We start from the raw sequence: 27,564 nt of genomic DNA on the forward strand, positions 1-27,564 counted from the left end.
TGCTAATTCTATTACACAGTATCATTTTTAAGAAAAAAGATTTTTTTTTCTTTTTAGGTGGGCATCTTTTCTTAGCTGAAATGTTTGTTTGTTGTATGCATGGGGCCTCTCATTGAAAACCCAGGCCTCTAACTAAAGGAAAAGAAAACAGGCCTCTGACCAAGGGGGTAGGGGTGAGAGGAACTAAACTCATTGAAAAATGATAATACTTCATTTACTAAGTATTTAATACTAAAATTATAAATTTATTTTAAAACATTAAACTTCCTCTAAAGTGATCTAGCTCTCAAATATTCTCTGTGCAAGAAAATTCAAATTCCAGAAATATTTTGGAATCTATAAAGTACTGGGCACTGTAGAGGAGCTCTAGAGAGATCACAATCTTGTTTTTCTAGAAGAGGTGGTAATATTCTAATACAATATTATTACCAGTTGCCAATGAGTGATATAGTTATGTTGACACATTAAAAAAAGAACGTTTTTGGCATTATAACTGCGTGTGTGTGTATATATGTAAAAAAATGTAATTCTCCATTCCCAATTATCAATATTGCAATACATAGTATCAAACTATAAAACTTTGTTGCAAAAAAGGAACATCTATTTTGGGAGTATTTACTTTGGTCCCAATAAAATGAATACAAAAATATGTACTTATACAACAGGTGTTATTTTCTCTGTTAATGCCTTATTTATATATTCGTTCGTAAGTACTTCTCCATTTGTAGTTTCCAAGGATTTAATTATTTATGGTTTTGTTTCTCATTTAATGATTAGTTTTACTGGAAAGTGGGAATGATTTTTTTTCCTTTGTATATCCTACAAACCTCAGTTCTATACTTAGAATCAGTCTTCAATAAATATTTATTATGCTCCACCAGGCAGGCACATAGTGCTAGGAGCTAGGGGTGAAAAGATGAAAAAGACACAGTTCTCTCTCTTAACAGTTACATAACCTGAGAATTGCTAGAATGGCAGTAAATACTAGGTCCAAAGGGTGCACCTGGGAAAGCGTCTGCTTGGAGAACTGGAGAAGGAAAGCAGGCTTCTCAGACAAGTAGCACTGAAGTTGAGGCATGAAGAATATATAGGAATTTCAAGTAGGATTTAATGGCATGAAAACGTGATAAACATGCAGCTCAAATCACAGCATGTATACCATTTCATATATGGGTTTTTATCATTTAACAGATCACAGCCATTTTATTTTGAAGTTATATTTCCTTCATTACTATTTTTAAGGGCTGCATATTACATTGAGTTAATACATAATCATTTAAACTGATTCTTTTACTGAGGGGACAGTCAGGTTGTTTCCAATTATTTGATGTTGTAGATATTTAATAAGGTAGAAAAATCTTTGTATATATTGCAACTTGAAAATGACAGTATATCCTTTTATGTCTGTATGTGGGTGTAGGAAAAAAGAGAAATACACCAAAATAGTATCAGTAAACTGGCTGGAGGAATTATGGGTAAATTTCTCTTCAAGCTTTTCTGTCTTTTCCAAATTCAGATGTATTACTTTTATCATCAGGAAAAACACGGTTTAAAAAGTTCACTAATAGGTATAATATGGTATCACTAATTTTTTTTTATTATCGATGTGGCTCATTTTTCTATGTGTTTGTATTTCCTCCTGTGTAATGCCACTTTATAATTTCTTCAGCCTATGTTCTTCTGGTCCTTTTTTTTCCTGCTTATGCATATTTATACGTTACTTAAATTATACTACACATATAATCTTACGTATATTTCACTTATTATATCATAGTGCTTACCATTTTGAATATATGCATTAAAGGAGAAATGCAAATTCTGTAAGGGTTACATATAACGTGTTTGCTCGAAAGTAAGACCTAGCCAGACCATCAGCTCTAATGCGTCTTTTGGAGCAAAAATTACTATTAAGACCCGGTCTTAGATTGTATTATATAAGACCCAGTCTTACATTAAAATAAGACCGGGTATTATATTTTATAAGACCCGGTATTATATTATTATATTACATAAGACATGGTCTATTATATTAAAATAAGACCGGGTCTTATATTAATTTTTGCTCCAAAAGACGCATCAGAGTTGATGATCCGGCTAGGTCTTATTTTCGGGGAAACATGGAGAGATGTGTCCGGAGAGATGCAAGGTTTATTTGTGTTCCTGATTCATCAGTTGAAGGTAATTAAGCAATGCTCTCCAATGCAGATATGCCTTTCTCCCTGTGGTTCTTTTTAAAAGACTCGTACTTTTTAAAAAGACAAAAATGTCAGTTCTAAAGTGAATAAGTTATCCTGGTGCTAATTAATGTCCATGATAAGAGTGTGGAATTACCAGAGTGAAGGACTGTAATCTGGCTCTGGTTGCTGAGTCGTATGTACCCTTAGGTGGGCTCCTCTGCATGCTGGTTCTCAGCGCCAGCAGCAATGACCAGAAGCCAGCTAGTTTGTGATGTCAGCAAAGGTACTACACCTATGTGATGTCACCTCACTTGCATATCAGGTTGAAATCCCTTTTCTTCCCTAAGCACCCTTAAACCTTTTGATTTACTTTGCCCAGGAATATAGATCAAGCCAGTCTTGGAATTCTAATGCAGTAGTAAAAACTGTTTGTTCTGCCTTTCTTAGGAGATAATTGTGTATAGTGAGAAAATTACATAGACTCTCCATATTCTCAACTTCTTGTAGTCAAAATGGCCACGGTTATCCTTTCACTATTTCTCAATTTGTTTCAATTGTTTTAGTCTTTAATATCTACTTAATCACTAAATTTGAACCTGTATTTAAATATTTTATCAAATTATTCCTGACAAAAAGTTCATTTAAAATTTTTTAATGTTTATTATCTCAACAATTTCATTTGGGAAGCTAGAAGGAAAATGAGAATACCACAGATTAAGCAATCATTAACATGTAAAATTTTTTATTAAAGCATTTTACTTTTCCATGACTAAAAATGCCAAATAGTAAAATGGAGCTTACTTGATTAAAAACACTTAAAATACCACACTTTGCTGTGTATAATGCATCCCCAGGTATAATGCTCTCCCGTGTATAATGCGCACTCACATTTTTGGCCCAAACTTTTAGGGGAAAAAAAAATCTTTCGTTTTAATTTCTTAGTTCAAAATTTTATTTTGTCTACCTTTAGGTACTTGTTTTTTGTATTATAAAGGAATTTTAGCATTTATCTTTTAACATATTTTGGTACAAGAAATTTTATGTAACAAATAATTATAAAACACAAGAACAGATATAAGGTACAAGAAATTTTGCATACCGGTAATAAATTTACAATATTTACACATCATAGAAAGCCAAGAACTCTTTGTCCTTTCAAGTTTGTCGTAAGTTCAACAAAACCAATTATCGAATTCCAGGGTATTATTTTGCATACAGATAACGTTATTGATTTCTAGAGTTACACTTTTAACTCATAAGCATAAATAAAAGAATTAAAAACATTTATATAGATAGGGCATTAGTACTACCCATGTATATAATGCACATCTTTATTTTTCCTTCACAAATTTGGGCAAAAATGTGTGCATTATACACAGCAAAATACGGTACATTTGAAAGTTGCTCTGGTACATCTCAAGGCATTTTCAGATACTGGCAACTAATACTAGTGACAGAGAATAGCTAAATGTTATGTGAGATCACTATGATTCTCAGGCTTGACTTTTTCCTTACATGGCTACCAAAAATTTCCATCTTTTCTTTTTTTTTTCTTTTTCATCTTTTCTTGTATGGTATCCAAAAGGAGCAGTAAGCAAATGAACATGGGACTGATGCAGGTAGATGCCAGTATATAAAATAAATCCTTCCTTCAAAATCTCTCCAAAATAATCAGCATACATTTGACAAAGCAATTAATTACATTTCACATGCCTGACCAATAATAAAAAAAAGTCAGCAGATGCTGCGCTTTTAAGACAGTGTGAATTATCTTAAAAATTATACATTTTTAGAAAACATAATTATCCTAGTAATGTCACATATACGTATCTCAGGAGTGGGTGATGATGCAAAGCTAAATATACGATGACCCTGAACATAAAGAACTTAACAGTCAAGTCTAAGGCTCTACTTTTCCTTTGAGATTCAACTATCTAACTTGAAACTTCTTGGGCTTCTTTCAACCACCTTAACTCAAGATTGAAAACACTCAACTGATTACTTTCTCTTCCACAACTGCTTCCTCTTGCTGCGTAAAGCCAGTATATTCCACCTCTGTGATGTAACAATCTACTTATTCAAACTAAAAACCTCAGACCATTTTCAACTCTCTCAATTCCTCAACTTCTAAATACAACTGTTCAAAGTTTCAATCTCTGGACTATCTTTTAAATACATCGTCTCTCTATTCTCATGACCACTGTCCCAACTAGGGTTTCTCATTATTCTTGCCTACATCAGTTATCAACTTAAACCACAATGTGGCCAGCATTATATATCATATTGTCTCTTTTCATATGAGGGTGCTCAACTCTAGAATAAAATAAAAATTCCAAAGATAATGGCTTAAGACTTTTCAAAATCTGAAGCATTATCTCCATTACTACCACCATTTATTGAATCCTATTGTTTGCTATGCATTTGATCTTCACAACAGCAATTATTATCCCTATTTAAGAGACATGTAAACAAAATCACAACCAGTTAGTAGCTTGTCGAAAGTTACCTCACCATTAGGGGATATAGCCCAAGATGTTCTGTCTGATTTTATGGGGTATTCTACATGGTTTCCCATCTTTCATTCCTTCTTGCTATATACATTAGCCATACCAGTATACTACTTCCTCCTCCACAAACTTCCATGCACATTTATGTGCATTTTGATCAGTTGCTCTTTATTATTTTCCAATTACTTAACCAGGAGATATTTTAGAATAGTGGTCAGGGAGAGAAGCAGTTTCAGAGTTAAAGAATTTATATACAGGAATGGCTTAGGGGTAGTAATCTGCTGTGGGGAGGATGTTGGGTAGGGGATTTGTTTTGAGGCTATGTTTGCATTGGTATTTACTTGGTAATATTAGTAGTATGTTTATTTGGAATGGTTTGGAAGGAGGTAAACTTAACTTCTCATTCATCCCTTAGGAGTATCACTGGTTTGAAACCATTCTGAAAGGTCTGTTTGTTTTATCCGTTATTTTGAACACTGGGATATGGGCGGTCAAAGATTGCCTGTCTCCCAGAAAAGGCAGGAACAAAAGGAAGGCTACCTGCTCCACAATACTCCCAAATGCATCCACCTATTCTAGATGAGTAAGTGCTTAAATATATGCATACGAGGACTGACAATTAAGTTCATGAACTCATCCTAGAAAAAGTGCTACATACCTCATTGCTGAATATCACTATGGTCACCTTCGAAGTATTCCCCTTGGGAAGATACGCACCTGACGCCAGCGCCTAGTCTACCCTTCAAAGCAATTTTGGAACTTTTTCTAGAATGGCCATCAGAGTTGTCGTCGTATTACCCTTGATGTCCTGAATGTCATCAAAATATCTTCCTTTCATATTTCTTTTATCTTCAGGTAAAGAAAGAGTTCATTGGGGGCCAGATCAGGTGAGTAGAGAGGGTGTTCCAATATAGTTATATGTTTATTGGCTAAAAACTCCCTTAAAGACAGTGCCATGTGAACTGGTGCATTGTTGTGATGCAAGAGCCATGAATTGCTGGTGAAAAGTTCAGGTCATTTTCATCTAACTTTTTCTTGCAGCCTTTTCAGCACTTCCAAATAGTAAACTTGGTTAACTGTTTGTCCAGCTGGTACAAATTCATAATGAATAATCCTTCTGATATCAAAAAAGGTTAGCAACATCGTTTTGACTCTTGATTTGGACTGAGGGAACTTTTTAGGTCTTGGAGAATTGGCTGACTTCCATAGTGTAATCTGACACTTTGTTTCAGGGTGGTATTGGTACACTCATGTTTTATCACCAGTGATAACACAGCCCAAAACATCGCCTTGCCTCTCCAAAAGGTCTTGGCAAACTTCGACTCGCCTTTGCTTTTGTTCCTCAGTGAGCTCCTTCAGGATCATTTTTGCACACACCTTTCTCATGCCAAGATTTTCAGTTAAGATTTTCCTGTTTTTCTACCAGTATTTATTTGGTCTGCTATACTTCTCTCAGTCAGCCGATGATTTTGACGCACAATTCGATGAATTTCTGCAATGTTTTTGCCAGTTCGGCTCATTACTGACCTCTCTTCATCAGTGACGCGTTCTCTACCCTCAGAAAAACGTTTAATCCATTTGTACACTGCCATTTTCTTCATGACATTATCCCCATAAACTTGGACTAACATGTCCCTGATTTCACTTCCAGTCTTGCAAAATTTAACAAGAAATTTAATGTTTGTTCGTTGCTAATTCAAGCTCAGGTATTCTTGCGACAGCACACAAAAACATGCAATAATAATGAATGCCACTTAGCAAGACAGCGCCACATGTCACCATGAACACAGCTGTGAGACACTGATATACCAAGGTTATGAAACCTTACCAAGCTGTTTGTACAGTGCTGCCAATGTAAGCGTAGGGTAGCAAGTTCGCGAACTTAATTGTCACACCTCATACACCCACACGATTCACCTTTCTGTAAACTTACAAAGGTATACTACTTAATTAACAGCATCTGCTTAAATCTATAGCACCCAGAGAATGAAAAACTTCTGTATTTTATATTTGTGGGATGGAGGATGACAGGGTTGGTAGAATGCTGAGAAAAAAGGCCTATTTTTGGAATTATGAAGTTCTTTGTGGGAAGGTAACCTCCAGTGAGGTAGTTGTAATTTTCTGCTTCTGTTTTCCACATTATTCAACAGATACTTCAAATGTAAGTCTATGACTTATACTTAGGGACTTTCATAATTCCTAGTATATAGTAAGTGCTTAATGAATGTAGAATAAATGTACAAATAGGAAGTTTTAGAACTGTATTAAGAAATCAAGTGGGAGTGCTTATGTGGGATAGGAGGACTGTAGAAAGGGATATAAACATGAAGTATGAATTTATCCACTCTATAATTTTGTTTAGTATCCAGGTGGCAAATGATGTTGCCATTGACTGGCTAATTCACTGCTGATGTCTCCTTTTAACTCAGCAATTTGAAGAGTTGGTAAACAGTCCACACACCTGCCATTAGTTCCCGTATCACCTGCTAGGGAGAGCATAGATCTGTTATGATTTGCTTTAAGCCACCCCTGGCTTTCACGCAGCCTGCACTTCCACACATTTCGCACTAATATGCCTACCTTCCTATATTAAACCACCAATGCTCACCTTATCTTCCTATACCAAGCTCAGACTTTTCTATATCAGCTGCTGAACCTTTTTCAGTTAATCAGAAATTTATTTTTAAACAGTAGCACCATGTTTATATAATGGAGTTTGTAGAATTATTTGAATACATATGTATTTTGTTTGTATGTTATGAAAATGGAAAAAATTGCTGATACTAGTAATACAATTAAGATAAAGATGGAGACTGCTAGATGTAATAAAAGTGACAAATCTTTACCCTCTTTCAGTTCACTGAAATGAAGACTATTCAATTGTGAAGGAAAATACTAGATGTATCGATATATGAGTATGTAGATATATGTTTATACAGTGTGTCAACATTTTGAAAAGCAGTGATAAAAAACGTTTTAAAATTATAGGCAAAATCAGCATGTAAAATATTTTAGTAAGTTATACAGAGAGTTTATGTCAATACTAAGTGCTAGAAATTCATTTCAAAAGAAGCCTAATAATGTTCACCTCAGTCTTGACAAAATTAAGAAAATTGATCAGAACCATTAAAATAATCTCCTCCTCAACCTCCAGCAAAATCCCCTGGTAATCACCACAAACAACTCTTTCTTCCCAACATTAAAGTCAGTTTACCATTAAACTCATTGTAGGTAAACTAAGAAAATTTGAAATTGAGAAGAATATACTTGGAAAAATACTTGTCCTTACATGAAACACAGAGATGCAATGAGCAAAATCCAGACTTTGGGAAAATTTACTAGGCAAATGATCAGGTTATTTCAACAGAAAAATTGTAAGAACAGAAGAATGGAAAAGGGATAGCTATAGATTAAAAGATACTCAGACATCACCTAATCACAATATACAGACATTATTTGAATTCTGATTTTGAAAAAGTTTTAAAAAATTATGATTTTATGAGGCAATCAGAACTTGGAACAATAAGTGGATATTTAATAGTAAAAATTTTTAGTTTAGGTATAATAATGTTATTATGGTTAAGTTTAAATTTTTTAAAAAAATCCTATTGTTTTAGAGAAACCTATGAAACATTCTCGAAGGAAATGACTTCAAAATGATGGGGTAGGGAGGAATGGAGAGGGGCAAATCAAGATTGGCCATAAGGTGGTAATTATTAAAACTGGGTAGGAAGTACATATAGGTTCACAATACTATTCTTTCTACTTTTGCATATTTGAAAATTTCTATAATAAAAGTAAAAACGTTAATTTGCTTATAATTAAATTTTAATCTATTTTAAAATGTTTTAAAGAATGAATACATTCTGCAATGTACAGAGTAAAACAAACCAAAACCCCTAAACATGTACTGAATAGTTTTAAAAATAACTTTCTTAATTTTCTGAACAAAATCAGGTCACATATTTTCAGAAATACATTATATATGAACATGTATCCTTTCATTAAAGATTTTAAATGAGTTAATGGTAGTTTCTATGGCAAGAAACAAACAAAAAAACACACCAGCTACTTTATTTCATTTTCAGAACACTTTTTGTGCAACAGAAAGTGCTACACTCAAATATAATGAAGAGTTTAGTCATGGCACACTTCATAACAGAAATAAACTTAATGAATAAAGTTCACTATATTCATATTACAGTTATATGCTGACATCAGAATCATCTGATTCTGAACTTTTAATAATCAGCAACAATCAGTATGGTATCATGGAAAAGTAATGGTCCTGCCATTAGCCCTATGTTCAAATCTTTACTCTGCTTAGGTCAGGAATCTGTTATTAAGGATTAACTCACAGGGCTGTTGTGAGGATTAAATAAACTAATTTATGTAATGTGCCTAGCATATCTTGGCATATACCATGCATGTGATATTAACTTACTGCTCAGAAAAAAAGAAAAATGTTATCATTAAAAGTATTTAAATAAAATATATGTTCAAAATCAAATATTGCCAAATTCAAAAAGCAAACATGTTACTTTAAAAAGGCCAAAGCTGAATCCCGTAACTTTTCATATTTGCTTAACTTTGTATCGGAAGATTGAAGACAAAAAAATTCAAGCTGACTCCCAGCACTTATTTCACTTATTACAGGGTTACAATAGAGGCATGTGGTTCTTTAGAAAGAAGGTAGTGGAAATTACCAGTCTGTCAAATAAACAAAGAACACATGTAAATATATAGACTTTTCATGGAGGGGAGGGAGGCAGTCAGTGAGGGGGGAAAAGAAATAGAATAAACTAAGAATTTTCTTAGATTAGTGTCTAGTGGAATTTATATTTTTATAGATAAAGACACTAGTCATAATTGACAACCACTTGCATAAACTATTTTTTAGTATTCCTCAAAGAAGGGAGAGGAAACTGGGAATGCGGGTAGAGGAGGAGGGACACAATTACATAAATTCTTGTTTCATTTGCTAACTGTAATTTAATGGCATTACATAATTTTTAAAAAGTTTCTACAACAAGTGGAAGAAAACTTTTTGTTGAAAATTATACTTGGCGAAAGCTTAAAATGAATACCGTATTTATGCAAGTCTATAGGTTTTCTTCATCTTTATATCTATCTTATATGCCGGCTACTACTATGTAACAATGTTAACAAAAAATTTGTCCATGACCAAACAGTTAACAAGTGGCAGTCTGAGATCTTCAAATCCAAGTTTCTGTGACTCCAAAACTGCTACTCACAATCATTATGCTATATTACTTCTAAGTACATAAAAGGTACTGAATATCATCAAGATAAACTATACACACTGTAAAATGGTGGCATAATTTGTGATCATTCCATAAGCATTCAACCAATGCCTGTACTTCTGTATTCATTTCATGATTGACTATACTGAGAAAATAACTCTGCCATAAAAACTAGCATCTAAAATAAAGTATAATATTAAATGATGTTTACTGTTAATTCACATGTAAAATTCTTTGAATAAAAAAAAGCAGTAACATAATGCTTTAAACATACTCACCTGAAGTTAAAGGTGAATTTCAAATATAAACTTGCCATTTATCTATTATTTGATCTTGAGATATTCACATCTTAGACATATATATCTTGATTTATATATTCCATAAATACATGAAATAAGATAGATTAAAAATACCTCATTCGTGACCATTAAGTAATACGACTTACATAAAACAAAAAAACTCAGGCAATAGGCAAAATGGGTAAAGGTGGTCAAAGGGTTCAGTGATAAGCTGAAAAAGTTTTGAGGATGTTATGTACAGCGTGGTGACTATAGTTAATACTGTACTGTATATATGAAAGTTGCTAACAGATTTTGAAAGTTCTCACCACACACACACAAATGTACTAAGTGAGGTGATGGATGTGTCACCTAACCTTTCTGTGATCATTTGCAATATAGACATATTAAATCATTACATTATGTATCTTACTTACACAATGCTGTATTAATTGTACCTTAATAAAGCTATAAAAATATAAAAGCCTTGCCCTGACTACTTTAAATGACTATAAACCAGTTAACTTGATTCTATTTTCCAACTTTACAATGGTAAACACAAATGATATATTTTTATTAGTTTCAGATGTACAAAACAATGGTATTTTTAAAATTTAAAGATTGTAAGGCTGCAATGTTATATGAAAGTATGGTTCTGAATATTTCATTTTAAACATTGGACATGTCTACTGTGATCACTTTATTTCAGATTTTTCACTATTTTTAAAGCTAATAATTAAGTGCTTATTTTGTGTAAGTCAATATTCTATGGGTATTCATATAATAACTCATTTAGCCTTTACACACCTCCATGAGGTATGTACTATATAATCCCTATTTTACAGATGTAGAATCTGAGCACATACAGATTAACTATCTAGTCCAATATTAGAGATCCAGGGATCAAACCTAGAAAGTATAGGAGTACTAAATTCTGAGCTCTTATGATTAAGATAGCCATTTCAAAGAGAAGACTGGAAAAAATGATGGTTTATGACTTGATTTCCATTGTCAAAATGCCTACAATATCTAAGTAGATAAGTAGAAAGCCTACTGTGTGTGTGTCTGTGTGTGTGTAATATACTCCATCAGATTTAAGTATTCTTTTAATACTAGGAATACTACTTTAAAACAATCTCTACATTTGGAATGGTGTTTATATGTTATTTTATTCAGATAAGCTAGTGCATAAAAAAGTCCTAAGCTATACTTCTTCGGTAATCTTTATTAAGATTGTTTTGTTTTATTTATTTTCAAATAGCATTTACTGTTCTTGTTATAAAACAGTTCATATTAGAAAACCAGGAAAATAGAAATGAGCAAAGAAAAGCCACCCATAAAATAATCCCACTAAATGACAGTATTTCATCTTTTCTTATGGCCAATATTTCACTGTGTATATATACGCCACATCTTCTTTATCCGATCATCTATCAAAAGGACACTTTGGTTGTCTTGGCCACTGTAAATAATGCTGAAATAAACATAGGGATACATGTATCTTTATGGATAAATGTTTTCAGATTTTATGGGTGGATACCCAAAAGAGGAACTGCTGGGTAATTCTATTTTTAATTTATTTTTTGAGGAACCTCCACACAGTTTTCTATAGCGGCTGTACCAATTTACATTCCCACCAGCAGTGTATGAGGGTTGCTTTTTCTCCAAAACCTCTCCAACACTTGTTATTACTTGGCCATAAGAAAAGATGAAATACTGCCATTTGTGACAACATGGATGGATCTTGAGATTATCATGCTAAGTGAAATAAGTCAAGACAGCAAAAGTAGAGAACCATATGATTTCAGTCATGTGGCATACAAAACTGAAAGCAACAAATGAACGAGACAAATAAAGAAACAAAAACTCACAGACATAGACAATAATTTAGTGGTTACCAGAGGAGAAGGGGGAATGGTAGAAGACGAAGGTAAAGGGGGTCAAATATATGGTGACAGAAGGAGAACTGACTCTGTGTGAACACACAATGCAAAGATGATGTATTGTAAAAATGTACACTTGAAACCTATATAATTTTACTAACCAATGTCACCCCAATAAATTTAATAAAAATTAAAAAAAAAACAATCCCACCACCCAAATCATTCTTCGTAACTTATTTTAAGTATTACATGTAATTTTATTTGAATTTAACTATCTTAGAAATAATAAAGTGAACAGAATTTCTAAACCTCAGGTCTGTCCTCTTGGATCTTCTCAATTACGTGACCAAAGGAGATCTACTATGGTCATTTCAGAAAATATATTTATATTCCATGAGCCCCCCAAAATGTCCCATTTTAGCTTGTTTTATATTTAGCCCATGACTTGTTCATATAGTTTGTTTTCCCTGGAGTTTTTGCCTTTCTTCTTATTTATCAGATTAGACAATAGGACTTCATATAACCAATACAGTGACCTCTCAGAATCTAATTCATACAATACGTGTCCGGTCATATACTCTTTCATTGATAACATTTTTCCCAAAGATCTCTGACATTGTGTTCTAAAATATGCCAATTGCTCATTGCTGTCACAGGAATTTTTCATCAAAATCCTGAGTTAGTCTTCATATCTTCCTTTTAGACATGTATTTTTGTGTCACTGAAAATATACTATTTGAATAATTTTTTTCAGAAAGAGAATAGAAAGTATGTCCAAGGATGTTTTTTCTTTAACCCTTACTCTTGAGTGATAGGTAGTTGGAAATAGTATTCTAGGTTCAAAATAGTTTTTCATAGATAGTGTAACTATAGCTCCACCTGTCTTCTAACAACATTTTTAAGAATGAGAAATCTGATGCTAGTCTCTTTCCTTTGTAGGTAACATTTCCTTCTGATTCGGGGAGCTTGCAGTATGAGGTGTGACCAAAAACTGCAGTGAATGTTTAAATTAAAAAAATGTACTACAGTAAAAGACACATTGCCATTAATCCCCCTCAAAATACTCCTCCTCAGGCGGACGATGGCTCAGTTGGTTAGAGCATGAGCTCTTAACAACATGGTTGCCGGTTTGATTCCCACATGGGCCAGTGAGCTGTGCCCTCCACAACTAGATTGAAGACAACGAGCTGCTGCCGAGCTGCAGGAAGGGTGGCCGGATGGCTCAGGTGGTTAGAGCACAAGCTCTTAATAACAAGGCTGCTGGTTCAATTCCCGCATGGCATGGTGGGCTGCACCCCCTGCAACTAAGATTGAAAACGGCGAGACTGGACTTGGGGCTGGGCTGCGCCCTCCACAACTAGATTGAAGGACAATGACTTGGAGCTCATGGGCCCTGGAGAAACACACTGTTCCCCAATATTCCCCAATTAAAAAAAAAATACTCCTCTTCACTTTGAACACACTTATCCCATCGTTCTTGCCACTTTCTGAAGCAGTTCTGGAAGTCCTTTTTCATGAGTGTTTTTAGTTGTGCTGTAGTGGGTGCAGTGATGTTCTGAACTGATTGAAAACGTTTTCCTTTCATGGTCATTTTGATTTTGGGGAAGAAACAGAAGTCACACGGTGCTAGATCCGGTGAATAAGGTGGATGAGGACACCCCGTAATGTTTGTATTTGACAGAAACTGCCCTATCAGAAGTGATGTGTGACATGAAGCATTGTCATGATGGAGGATAAAGTAAAAACACTCATGAAAGAGGACTTCCAGAACTGCTTCAGAAAGTGGCAAGAATGATGGGATAAGTTTGCTTAAAGTGAGGGGGATTAATGGCAATGTCTTTTATATAATAAATTTTTCTTCAATTTAAACATTCACTGTATCTTTTTGATCACACCTCATATTTTAAAAAAACCTTCATCACTAAAGTTGTGATGTATCTAGATGTGAGGTTTTTTACCTTGTCTTTTTTTGTATTTTAACATTCCCATTTGATCTACAAACGTAAGTCTTTCTTCAGTTAAAGGACATGTTCTTCAATTAAAAGAACTTTTTTCTTCCCAACATTTGCTCTTTTTTTTTGTAAGATGCTTACAAAGTATTTTTGTAAGACGTATATCCTGCATATGCTTTGTGTTTTTACCATTTTTCTCATATATCCAATGTCTTTTAAAAAATGTTTTATATATTCCTTTCTCTTAGACCTCTTAGATCTTAGCAACGCCTAGTGCTGTATAAAATATTTACTTTCAGTATTGACAAATATTTTGAATTCTAATGACTTTCCTGGTCTACTTTCTCACAGCAGCCTTTTGTTGTTATGGTTAGTGGATCGATTGCCCACCAAGAATCTCCAAGAATACTGAAAATAACTTACCCCTCTGCTTCCTATATTATTTACATTCTCCATGATCAATTGTTCTGTTTGTTCATCTTGGCCCTTCTTGTCTTTCATTTCAGTTGGTTTTCCTCAAAACTCTGGATTTCTTTTCATATTGATAAAGGGAAAAATTCGTTTCTTCAGCATTTTGTAGAGAATACTTATAACAGGCCTCACTCCTGAGTGAGAAGCCTATTTGTAGTGATTTGTGGTTCTCTCTAATCTCATTCTTTTGCTGAGACTGTTCCCTGAACAAGATGACTCTGAGTTTCAGAGAATCTCTGAGGTTTCATTAGGATGAGTATTTCACAACGGTTGCAGGCCTCTTATGTCTATTTTGTGTTGTGCTTTGCTCTGCAATAATTCACTCACCACAACTAATATATTTAATAATTATATAAATATAACTTATTTATGTTACTTACCCAAAGAAGTAACATTAGAAAAAAATGACACCTGCATTTTAGGAAACAAATCTTTATAGCTTTCACATCCCTAAATTTACTGAGAAATATAGCTTAGAGACACGGAAATAAAATTTAGGTAATTTTATATAGTCTCACCTAAAGCTCCATTTCTAAACTTCAATTTCCTAAGTAAAGGTTAGTTAGGTATTTTAATTCCACTGTACAGGAGAAAAGTAATTATACATCTATTTGGAAATAAGTATGTCATATGAGAACATATTTTCACTGTATTTCTTCAGTAATAGATATAGGATAAGAGAATTACAGTTATGAGTTTAGAGGTTAGGTGGGGAGGTAAGAAAATATAATCAACAGTTGAAAATACTAAGTCTAAAAGCAAAGTCAAGTTATACACTGCCTTTGTACGAAAATGTCAGTAAGATGAAATTCATTCTATAAAGTATAAATTAATCAAGATCTTTCCAACCTCTGAAAATACTGGCATCACTGCAAACATTTTGATGTCACTAAAGGAAACTGACAAAAATCACCCAGTCTAGGCTATTCCATCATAAATATATATTATTACATGGAGGTCCTTTTAACCATGACTAGATAAAACAGTTTTCTGAAGACAGCATGATATAACTAAGGGTGAACTCATTTAAACATATGCATATATAATTAATATTTTTTAAGTCAAAGGTCTGTTTTTTTAAGGGTTCTGCCCAAATGTACCCTTTGTAGAGTTTGTCTTAAATATTCAGCATTATCTCAACTACTATAATTATGTGACAGACTCACTTTAAGTTGCTAGGTACTGGTAGAAATTCAGTTTTTAAGGAAAACCATTAAGTTAACATTTTAAACAAAAAACCTATTAGTTTTGGTATCTGCAATAAATAATTTTAAACATTTTCAGCAAACATACTTGAAATTTCTTAACTACTATATTTACATGAATTTCAAAGAGAGATATTTAGCAGACTACTATTTTATGTAACACAAAATTTAAAGACTTATTAAGTTGCAGACATCTAAAGAACATCTCAGCTCTACCCACAATTTCCCATTTATTTTTCTGATATACAAGCAAGTCAAAAATGTAGAACTATGTAGTTTTTATAGATACTGCTAAAGAGTGAATGTTTACAGTATACGGTAATTTAAATATTAATAACTTCTTTCCCCTTTTCTCCACTTAGCAAAATTTGACATACATATTTTTCTTTAAAAAACACTCCATCTAGAATTAAAAATTCTTAAGCTTTAGAATTTAGAACTAGGTTGATATAATTAATCCACATAAAACACATGATTAAATCTGATTTAAAAGTACTGATTTTCAAATAAGTGAACTGTAGAGATTTTGTTTAAGATTCAGGTAAAGTGGCTGGTGATATTTAGAAAAAGTTTGAAAAATTAAAATTCAGAACTGTATTTATAAAGTGCACCAAGTATGTCACAAAGCAGAGGAGAAAAAGCAGGGAGAACATGCATAACACTATAATGTTATTTCTTTTAACTGGTCATTAAATAAAAGAATATCTCATTGCCTATCATGCTGTATGCTCAGTTCTGTGCACAACAGTGCCTTTTCATTTCTTCTAAGCACTGATATCATAGGGATATGGGGGAAAAAAAGTGCTAAACACCAAACACAGTTCATGCTGCTGCTGAACAAGTTCCGAAATGGGTTTAACCTGCTAACAGCTCTGGTTAAATAAAGTAAGTTTTCTGGGTTATACATGGGTTACAATTTTCCATATTAGGTATAACCTAATGTATATACTGAATGTATATATACAGTTACCTAATGTATATACTGAAACTGATTTAAAAATGCCATTTGGAAAGCAAGAAGATATTCTTTACATGTTAAATGGAGGAATCTTTAATGTTAGGTATACTAATATGCAAACTCCTTTCTCTACAAAATGCTCTACCAAGTCTAAATTCCTAATGATCAAATATGATACAGATTTTGACACTCTAAATTAAACACACTATATAACATCTTCCTGCAGTTTTCATGCTTCTAATGTTAAATGGTTTGCTTTAAAACTTCCTTAGGTGATGATGCTTCTTCCTCCTTATATCACATAGTCCATTTAATAACAATTTCTGTTATATTCTGGTAAACCAAAATACATAATTGTGTTTTTAGATCCCTTGACTTATTAACTGTTATAAGTCCATATATGCATACAATAGTCATATTCCGTAACTCTTGAAACATAAAACTGAGGAAATGAGTTTCACAAATTATGACAATATGTTTAGAATAGTTAACAATTTGTTATAACATTCAGAAAATAAGGCTTCAAAATCTGGTCATTTTGTGTATTTTATGACACAGAAATGCACTCAGTAAACACCAGTGGGTAATAATATATAACTGTCTTTTTAAAAATTTCCTAATCTATTTTACAGTAGACTGTAAAAGAAGCTTGTGTATTTATTAGGACGGAGCATTTCCTTGGTTAAGTTGAATTATGCAAGCGAAGAAGCTTATAGCAGCTGCTTAATAAACAAGGTCAGATTATTAGAGTCAAGGTAAGGTAAGAAAAAGGTGAATAATTCTGACAATGACTGGCATTTTCAACTTTGTCCACTCGGCACTCTGTTTAAGTAATAAAATCAGTGTCTGCAAACTTTTAACAGACTCTACTCTGGTAATTAACGAGTGTCTGAAAGTACGGTGGGGGGCACTATGTGACACAGTTACCCAGGTATCCATTACTATAATTATGTTTTATGAGCACGATTGGCTCTCTGATATAACTGAGTTTTCAGCAGGATAGCAAGAAGCAATTATTTGTAGCAAACATTACCATTAGATGGAATCTCTGAATAAGAAGGTAACGTGGAATAAAACCATGGGAAACGGGCAGAAGTTGGGGAGGGAAAAAAAGACTAAAGAATTTTGCAAATTTAAAAGCGTCACACATTTGTATACAAATAAGCTGTACTAACCAGGACTTGTATTCCAACATTATTATAAAAGTCTGATATGCACAACCTAAAACTGCTATACAGTGTGGTCCATGTACTGAGGCCCGTCTGCAAATTGTTTATTACTAATCCCTGATGCAATAGGAACTTGTACCAAAAATGGAAATCAATTACATCACTAGCACACTGAGTTCAGCTGACATTATTTTCATAGCATTTTTTCCTTTTTGATGAAGGAAGCAGTACACTGATTTACCTTCTGGCACAAGCGTCTTATCTTGAGAACCAGTAACAGTTCGTGGAACAGCTACTCTGAGTAGCACTGTCATAAAGCACAATGGCTAATGGAATAAGCCACATTTAAAATGCTACATATATAAAACACCCTTTTGTTTACTCCAAACTTGTTAAGTCCTGAAATTCATATTCTTGGTTATATTATCTAACTTCTCAACACTTAAAGTGTATCTGTCACATGAATGACATGACATACCAGATGGGTAACAATGCTATCAGGCTTTACACATACAAACATCTGTGGGCAGTTAAATTAATTATCTATTAAATATTAATACATTTTGAATTTAAATTGGATGACACCTGATAAAGTTAAGTCTAACAAGGACCTCATGTAAATTAAGCAATAAATTTGGGTATTTTCATCAGTCTTTTTCAGCAACTCCAAAATCTTTGCATGATACTTACTGATGATTTTTTCATCATTCCTTGAGGGACTTTGATCAAGCAATAATTCAGGTACTTTCACCATGTGGAAAAAAAATATTCTGAAAAATCAATACATAGCTGATGAACACATGAAACGATCAAAATCAGTGAAAATCAAAATAGGTTCTAAATGATGTGTTCCACTCGAATTAAACATATTAACTCCAAATAGGATACCTTCCTTCCTTCATTGGAAAAATTTGTTGCAGCACTTATTTCTAAGAGAAAGTTTTATGACAAAAGCTGCTTTTCAAGGCTACTGTTTTCTGAAGAATTATGGAGTTTGTAGCCATAATAAATGGAAAAATTAACATGCCATACAAAACTTTTGTTCTTAAAATCGTATTTTCTTGTTTTCTTATGAAACCAATATAATTTCAGCTATTAAAATCCTGATTTCACATAACACAAAGATGCTCAAATGACTTTCAGCATGTTACTGGTAGATGGATTTATAAGTACTTTGAAAGTAGAAATTGATGGGTTAGTAATTATGTTAGTACCTCCATTTTCATAATGAGCTGTACCCCCAGTGCTTAAACTATGCCTAACAACTCAAAAATAGTTGCTGAAGAACTGAGCTGAAGGAAGGAGGAAGAGGAGTTGAGGATGACTACCAAGTATATGACATATGTATAGTTGACTGATGCTACCATTGAGACAGAAAAAAAAAAAGAAGAGGAGTGTATATGGAGAAAAGAGAAGTTCCATTCAGGCACACAGATTTCTGTGGGAATTCTATGTCGTAATATCCAGAGGGCAGCTAAATACAGAGGGTGCCAAACAAATGTATACACATTTTAAGATAGTATCTCTTAAAATGTGTATACATTTTTTGGCAAAAATGGCACCCCCCAGTATATAGTTTTGAAGCTTAATAGAGAAGTATGGAATAAAGAGGTATTTGGAAGGCCTCACCATATAGATGGTAGTTGAAACTCTAAGTGTGGGTGGACTATATTTGGGAGAATATATGGTATGAGAAGAGGGTCCAGAAAGTAAAATCTTCAGAAAAACCAACAAAGGGTGTATGGGAAGGGAATGAGAAATAAATGAAGATGAGATTCTAAAAGGAAACTGAGAAGGATCAGTCTGGGAGATGAAAGCCAGGAGAGAATTATGTCCCAGAAACCAAGGCAGGAAAATTCTAGGAAGAACTTGGTCAACACCGTCCAATTCTACAGAAAGACTGAAAAGACAGCTAAGGGACCCGGAAGTGAGAAAATCACGTGTGATGTTGGTAAACATAAACTCAACAGAGTGCACTTTAAGTGCATTACAATGCACTTTAAGAAGCTCAGTTGTGAAGGGAAGGACATAAGGGATTAAATCAACAGGGATGCACGGCAAGTGATTTTTGCTGAGTCTTGTATATTTATATGTACAAAATATTATCACATGACTGTGTCCAGCTCTAACTCCCTTCCCTCCACCCAATCATCCCCTTTCTCTGCCACTTGCTCCCCACCACACACCCCAATGTGCCTCATTAGCAGCCTGGCATAGATGCTTCCAGATTTCTTCCATGCTTATACAATTGTATATAAATATATATACAAATATAAATATATGCATTGGTTTTAAAACACTGTTCATTTTACACAAATGAGGTATTATGATTATTCATCTTGATTTTTCTAACTCAACAATATTTATGAAAACCCCAAGTTAATTGTACAGCATTAAAGGGTATTTTTCATGGCTGTACAATAGTCCGTGGTGTGGCTATATACCTTGATTTCTGCAACCAATCGCCTGTACAACTACAGATTTTTTCTTTTGCCACTGTAAACAGTGCTGTAACAAACATGGGATATTCCCAGACGTATGAATGCTAGATCAAGGAGCAGAAGTATCTTCAAAAACATTTTTATAATAAGTTTTGAACTTACACAAAAGTAGACAAAATGTTATACTGAACCTCCTGTACCCATCACTCAACTCCAATAGCCATCACTCTTTGGTCAATCCATACCTTCTATTTAACCTACCCCTGTATCATTTTGAAGCATATCCCGTTCATCATATCACTTTATCCAGAAGTATCTCAGTATGTATCTCTAAAAGTTAAGAGCTCTTGTATTTTGCTAGCTGTTGTCAGACTGTTTTTCAAAGACTGTAACAATTCACATGCCTCCCTTTCCCCGCCTTCTATTTAGTTAACCACTTTTATAAGTTGTTGGTTTATTCTTTCATTATTTCTTTTTAAATATATAAGAAAATATACATACTGATATACCTTTAAATCCTTAAATATCTGCAATGATCTTTCATTTACCCTGACAGGTGAATACTACCTACCTTGGTCAGGTACAGGATTCTTATGCTGCAGTAGTCTATCTTCCACTGTTGCAAGTTAGACGTCCAATGTCAATGTGACAGTATTTACTTGCAGATTAATTTGCTAGATTCAGAACTAAAGAATTTGACCAATATATGTCTAAAGGTGTGTGTATGTGTGTTCTTATCAATCTACCTAGAGCTCACTGAGTTTTCTAATTGATAGACTCAGGCTTTCTTCAGCTCAGGAAAATTGTCTTCTATTTGTATTACTGTATTATCTTCTACTTGTTTCTTTATTTCCCTTTTAAATTCCCATAAATAACAATTATTCGCGTTAGATCTGTTAGGTCTTCTAGATCTATTTCCTAAGTTTTATATCTTTTCTCCCAGGATTCTTTGTATTTTTGCTGTGTTGTCAGGATTTAACTGATTTTCCAGTCTATAATTTAAGTTCCAACAGTGATCACTCCCCACTTTAATTCATTTACTGACTTGTCTAATCATGGGATTTTTTTGTTGTTGTTAGCTCCAAAAGTCTTTTTGTGCTGTATCTGAATTTTCTTAACTGCTCATTTTTGTTGTTGAAGTAATCTGTTTCCTTTAGTAGTTTTATTTAGCTAGGTTAATATTCTGTTTCTTCAAAATAATCATTCTCTTGGGTTTCTTGGTAACCTTGGAGGGTTGTCTTGCCTCGCTGCAATCCTGTACTGCAAAAGTCCAAGAGGCAGACCTCCTAAAGGTGGTGGAAGGTAAAGTTGGGCTTCACATCTGTGACTGCCAGTTAACAGCTGAAGCCCCAGAAGGAAGCTTCCCTGTTGACTGATTCTAGGTCTTCTCAAACTTTCCCAGTCTCAGTAATGGATGAACTTGATCTAAAGGTTCAGCTATTCCTTAGATTTTGTGGGGGATGGAGAGTCCTGGCATAATCCCTAAGGGTCAGTAATCCCTCTCCACCAATTCAACAAATATTAATTGAGCAATATCTATGAAACAAACACATAAGGAATTTACATTTAGTGGAGGATGAAAATAGATACTAAAAGTTGCCACCTTTACAATTTTGCCTGTAGTTTTAGCTCCAATCATTAATATTACCACTACCAAATACTGTAGTCAACCCTTTAAGCAATGTTTTTCTCTCTTTAGTCACTGACCACTCCACCCCTGGTCTCCTCTTTCTATAGTTCATCCCACTTTTGGATAGGTGATAGTTAAGTGGAAGCCCTGATCATTTCCTAAGTGAAATAAAGGAACTATCAGTATTGCTACCGTGTTTCCCCGAAAATAAGACGTAGGTAGACTATCAGCTCTAATGTGTCTTTTGGCGCAAAAATTAATATAAGACCCGGTCTATATTAAAACAAGACTTTTTGCTCCAAAAGATGCATTAATTTTTTGCTCCAAAAGATGCATTAGAGCTGATGGTCCAGCTATGTCTTATTTTCGGGAAACACGGTAGTCCCTTCTCAAAACTATTAAAAAGAAGAAAAAAAAAATCAGGTTTTCCCCCTAACATAAGAATTTTTCAGTATTAATAAAAAAACCACAAAAACCCAAGATCTTGTATGTGCCATTTATCTTAACTATTATATAAAATTCCCTCAGAGAAGTATAAATATTAAATACATACGTAATTTTTTAGTCTTGCCTATTTTTTAAAGTTTGATGTGTCTTTTAAGGCTTTTTTTTTAAACAGGTGTTTCATTTTCTTTTTTTGGTATTTTTCAAGTTAAAAGCTTCACCATACTTTATTTTACTTTTAAAAAATTAGTTTCAGGTGTACAAAGCAATGTAATAGGCATTTACATCCCTCACAAAGTGATAACTCCACAGGTGCTTCATTTTCATTTCCATACAATTTTTCTCTTGAAGAACCAAAGCTATTTGTGTTTCCCATTCTGGATTTTGCTTGGTGCAGTTCGGCATGCTCCTCCGACTCTGGTATTGTCTGCAAATGGCAGCTGGATCCTGAAGACTGAAGAGTGGTAGTGTAGTGTATTCTTTCATCAGGGAGCATGCAATGGTTTCTCCATTTTTATTTAATGTTAGTGGTGTTGATGCTCAATGATTATACATATTAACTAATTGGCGGCTGCAAAATGGTCCATTTTTTTTCATTCTTTTAGCTGGGTTAACCTTATAAAAATATCACTTTTCACCTATAATGAGGTTACCCAGTGATAGAATTCATATATGAAAAGCAAGATAAATGATTTCTTTTTTGTGTGTGTCTAATTTTTAAGGTAACAAATTGGTTCTCTGATGTTGATGAATAAAGTTAAAAAATTATCACTACGGACTCACAGATTTAAACACATTCAATGGGTTTCAAATCTTTGAATTACTACCCTTACTGAAGCTCAAATTATCTCATTTTTGGCCAGTGGTAAACTGCTCTAAGTTGTCTCCTAAGGCCTTTTGACAAGACTTTATATTAGTCTTTAATAGCTTTCTTGACATCCACAATGACAAGATGTTCCAAGCTCATCTTACATATTTCCCGTCCCAGACTTGAAATCATCAATTTTTTCCAAGAAGCCTTAGTTTTTAGCAGAAAATATTTCAAGGTTATGATCTGGTCACTAGGAATGATTATTGCTATTGTCTTAGTCATTGCTTTTAGATCTTCTCAACAGATAAAGCAAGGAAATTTTATGTATTTACATATATTCTAAAGTTTATTTGGAAATAATTTCAAACTCACAAAAATTAGACAAAGAAAAAACACTAAACACTATAGACCCTTTATTCAGATTTGCCTATTAATGTTTTTTACTCTCTTGCTTTATAATTTGGTTTCTCTCTCTCTCTACACACACACACACACACACACACACACACACACAGCCAAAAAATGTACACACATTTTAAGAGAGTGAACTGTATTAAAACTGTAATACTCAACGTATACCAATAACAAAAGATGAATACAAGTCACGATAGATTTCTGCAATTATAAGAGGTGCTCAAAGTGGTTACCATCAGCGTCTAGACAGTTCTGATTACGGCGAACTATTGCTTGAGCAATGTTGACCAGTGTCCACTTTTATACATTTTTTTGGCACCCCCCGTATATCTGTATCTGTATCTGTTTATCTATGTCTATATATATACATACATATACACATACACGTGTGTATACATATATATTTTTTTTCTGAACTATATGAGGGTAAATTACATACATGATAGCTCTTTACCCCTATATACATCAGTGAGTATTTCCTAAGAAATAAGTATTTCTTAAGACATATGGATATTCTCTCATCACCACAGTACAGTTGTCAACTTCATAAATATACAATGAAATAACAGTAATCTATTGTCCATATTCCTTGTTAAATGACTTAATAATGTCATTTATAATTATTTCCCACCATCTAGTACAGTATCCAGGCTAGGAGCAGGTATTGCCCTTTCTATTTATCATCTCTTTAGATAGTCTGGAACATTTCTATCACCTTTACTCGTTTTTCATGACACTGACATGTTTTAATCTTTCATGGTTTGTTTGTTTTTAAAAAACCAGATCATTCCTCATGATTATGTATTCTCGGCCAAAGTGCTACAAAAATGTTATATCCTTTTGACGATATTACATCTGGAGGCATGTGATGTGCCTTTGTCTGTCCTTGACATTGTTCATTTTGATCACACAGTTCAGGTGCTGCTGCATTTCTCTACTATATAACCACTGGTTTCATTTCCCCTCCTCTCTTATAATGTGAAAAGGCAATGTAAACATGCTGCTCGTCATCAAAAAAGTCCTCCTAGATTTATCAGTTATTAGTGATTCCTGCCTAATAATCTTTACTTACCATGAAGAATGTAAATGATCAGATAGGGGCAGGGATTGGATAAGAAGGGGTATAAGGAACTTTCTGGAGCAAGAGAGATATTCTGTCTCTTGTTAAAGTTGAATTACATAGGTCTATGCATTTCTCAAAACTCACAGAATGTTACATTAAATAAAGAATTATTAACCTCACAAATATAAATATTACCTGAAAAAGTCATATACAAAAACTAAACTCTAGTTAATAAAATTCATGCTAAAGTATTTAAAGAGGTCTGCAACTTACTTTGAAATGTTATCAAAAAATAAGATGAATTAATGGGTAGACAGATATGTGATAATATAATAAAGGAAATATATAACAAAAAGTATAAAATGTAGCTGATGGGTTCAGGGTGTTCACTGTAAAATTCTTTGTATTTTGCTGTATGTTTGAACATTTTCATAATCAAATACTGGAATTTTAACTTCAGCACAGCAAAGGAAGTCATTAACAAAACAAAAAGGCAACTTAATAAATGGGAGAAAATATTTGCAAATAATATACAGTGGTACCTCGGTTTTCTAACGTAATCTGTTCCATAAGACCATTCAAGTTCTGAAACGTTCAAAAACAGCCCACAGCTAGGCCTCAGGATCTTGCACTCAGTGGAAGCCATGTGATATGTTCAACTTTCGAGACGTGTTTGAAAACTGAAGCATTTACTTCCGGGTTTACAGCATTCGTAAACCGAAATGTTCATCAACGGAGACGTTCGAAAACCGAGGTACTACTGTACTTTTATATAATAAGGGGTTAATATCTAAAATATGTAAGGAACACATTCAACTCAATAACAAACAATCTGACTGAAAAATGGGCAGAAGATTTCAATAGACATTTTCCCAAAGAAGACATACAAATAGCCAACAGGTACATGAAAAATGCCCCAAATCATTAATCATTAGGAAATGCAAATCAAAACCAATCAAATTATCTTGTCACACTTGTTAGAATGGCTGTTATCAAAAAGACAAGAAATAACACGTGTTGGCAAGAATGTGGGAAAAAAGAAACCTTCGTGTACTATTGGTTACAACAGTCACTATGGAAAACATATAGAGGTCCCTCAAAAAATTAAAAAGAGAACTCCTATATGATCCAGCATTTCCACTTTTGGGTATTTATCCAAAGAAAATGAAAACACTAATTCAAAAAGATATATGTACTCCCCATGTTCAGTACAGCATTATTTACAGTAGCCAAGATATGGAAACAACCTAAGTATCCATAGATGGATGAGTGGATAAAGATGTGGTAGATATATACAACGGAGTAATATTTAGCCATAAAAAAGAATGAAAATTCGCCATTTGCAACAGGGCATTATTATGCTATGTAAAATAAGTCAGATAGAGAAACACCAATACTGCATAATCTAGCAGTCAACCCTAAAAATAAAAACTAAGCTCACGGATAAAGAGAACAGATTGGATGCCAGAGATAAAGGTGGAGGGAGTGGGGAAAATGGGAAAAGGGGATCAAAAGGTATGAACTTCCATATAAAATAAATAAGTTATGGGGAAGTAATGTACAGCATGATAATTACAGTTAATAATACTGTATTGCATATTTGATGGTTGCTAAGAGAATAAATCTTAAAAGTCCTCATCACAAGGAAAACAAAATTTAACTACGTATAATGATGGATGTTAACTAGACTTATTCTAGTGATCATTTTGCAATGTATACAAATATTGAATCATTATATTGTATACTTGAAACTGATATATGTCAACTGTATCTCAATAAAGAAAAAGTAAAAGGCAGACCTTTTTGTCTCAAAATTATAGATGTTTTATTGCCTTCTGGCAATGACTGAGATTAAATTAGTACGGGTTGATTTTTATTCCCTAACATTTAACAATGTAATTGTAATATTACCTGTTTGAAGGAATTCTTTCAGGTTTTGTGGCGATATGGCCAGTTATGAGACTTATTAAATTCGTTTTTATTGATATTTGTCTGACCCTTCTTATCTATATTCAAAAGACTTTCTTCAATACAAGGAAGTTCTTTTTGTTATTTTTTAAATTGTTTATGGTGTTTTTTTTTAAATTCCGATTATGCCAAAAGTTTTCTGAAATATTGCTTTGAATCTTTCCTTTTTAAAACTGTGCCCCTCCCTACCTTTCAACAACGACCAGAGTTTAACTACTACCTGAATGACAAAAAGTAAAAATGCAAAGATGACTCATTAATGCCAGAAAAAGACAGGAAGGGTTTGGTTAGTAGCTCTCTAATTTATAAAAGAATGAAGTCAGAATAACAGTGTTGGTAGCTATTAATGAGGAGAGGTTCTGCAGTGGGCTTAAATGTAGTATCAGCAATTTGTGAGGAAAAAAATAATGGAAATAGGGTAATAGCCTTATGATTCCATTTATAAAGAGGATGTGTAGCAAATACTAGGTTATTACTAAATTTACCATTCTTACTAGCTAGCTGCATTATATTAAGGTTCTCAAGCATTTTATGTATTATAAAGTAGAAGCAAAATGTTCTAAACATGTCAAACAAAGAGTTGAATACAGATTATCTGAAACGAACCTGTGTAACTTTCATCATCATCAGATAAAGGCACCTCTCTTTTTAGCAGCAATTCCAACTCCTCTGTTTCTGCTACATCCACTGGACGCTCTCCATGTTTATTAGCTTGAAATGGATTTCCACCATGACGAAGTAACAGTTTCACTATCTGCAACATTAAACAATAGAAAGATTTAGTCCCTTCACAGACTGTATCATTTCAACCATTCTCTTGATAACACTCATCATATCCTTCTGTCTCATCTACTCTGCCTCCAAGCCTAACAATGTCTCTTCTAAATCATTATCACTCTTCAAGGTCTATTTTCATTGCCATCCTGTCC

At 33.5% G+C, this 27,564-nt stretch overlaps 1 protein-coding gene across 3 annotated transcripts in view; it reads right to left on the reverse strand.

The window, feature by feature from the left end:
- The window catches only part of ANKRD12 (ankyrin repeat domain 12), a 132,823-nt gene that overhangs the window by 25,643 nt on the left and 79,616 nt on the right, over positions 1-27,564 (reverse strand). For 2 of the 3 annotated variants that reach the window (XM_033087517.1, XM_033087516.1), the window contains one exon: positions 27,242-27,389. In XM_033087517.1, coding sequence (XP_032943408.1) covers positions 27,242-27,389 — 148 coding nt within the window. Of the gene's footprint in view, positions 1-18,554; positions 18,635-27,241; positions 27,390-27,564 lie in introns of those variants that run through there. The other variant, XM_033087519.1, reaches the window with a different exon arrangement.

This window comes from Rhinolophus ferrumequinum, chromosome 19, assembly GCF_004115265.2.
Source record: "Rhinolophus ferrumequinum isolate MPI-CBG mRhiFer1 chromosome 19, mRhiFer1_v1.p, whole genome shotgun sequence".
In the NCBI taxonomy this organism is placed as follows: Eukaryota; Metazoa; Chordata; class Mammalia; order Chiroptera; family Rhinolophidae; genus Rhinolophus; species Rhinolophus ferrumequinum.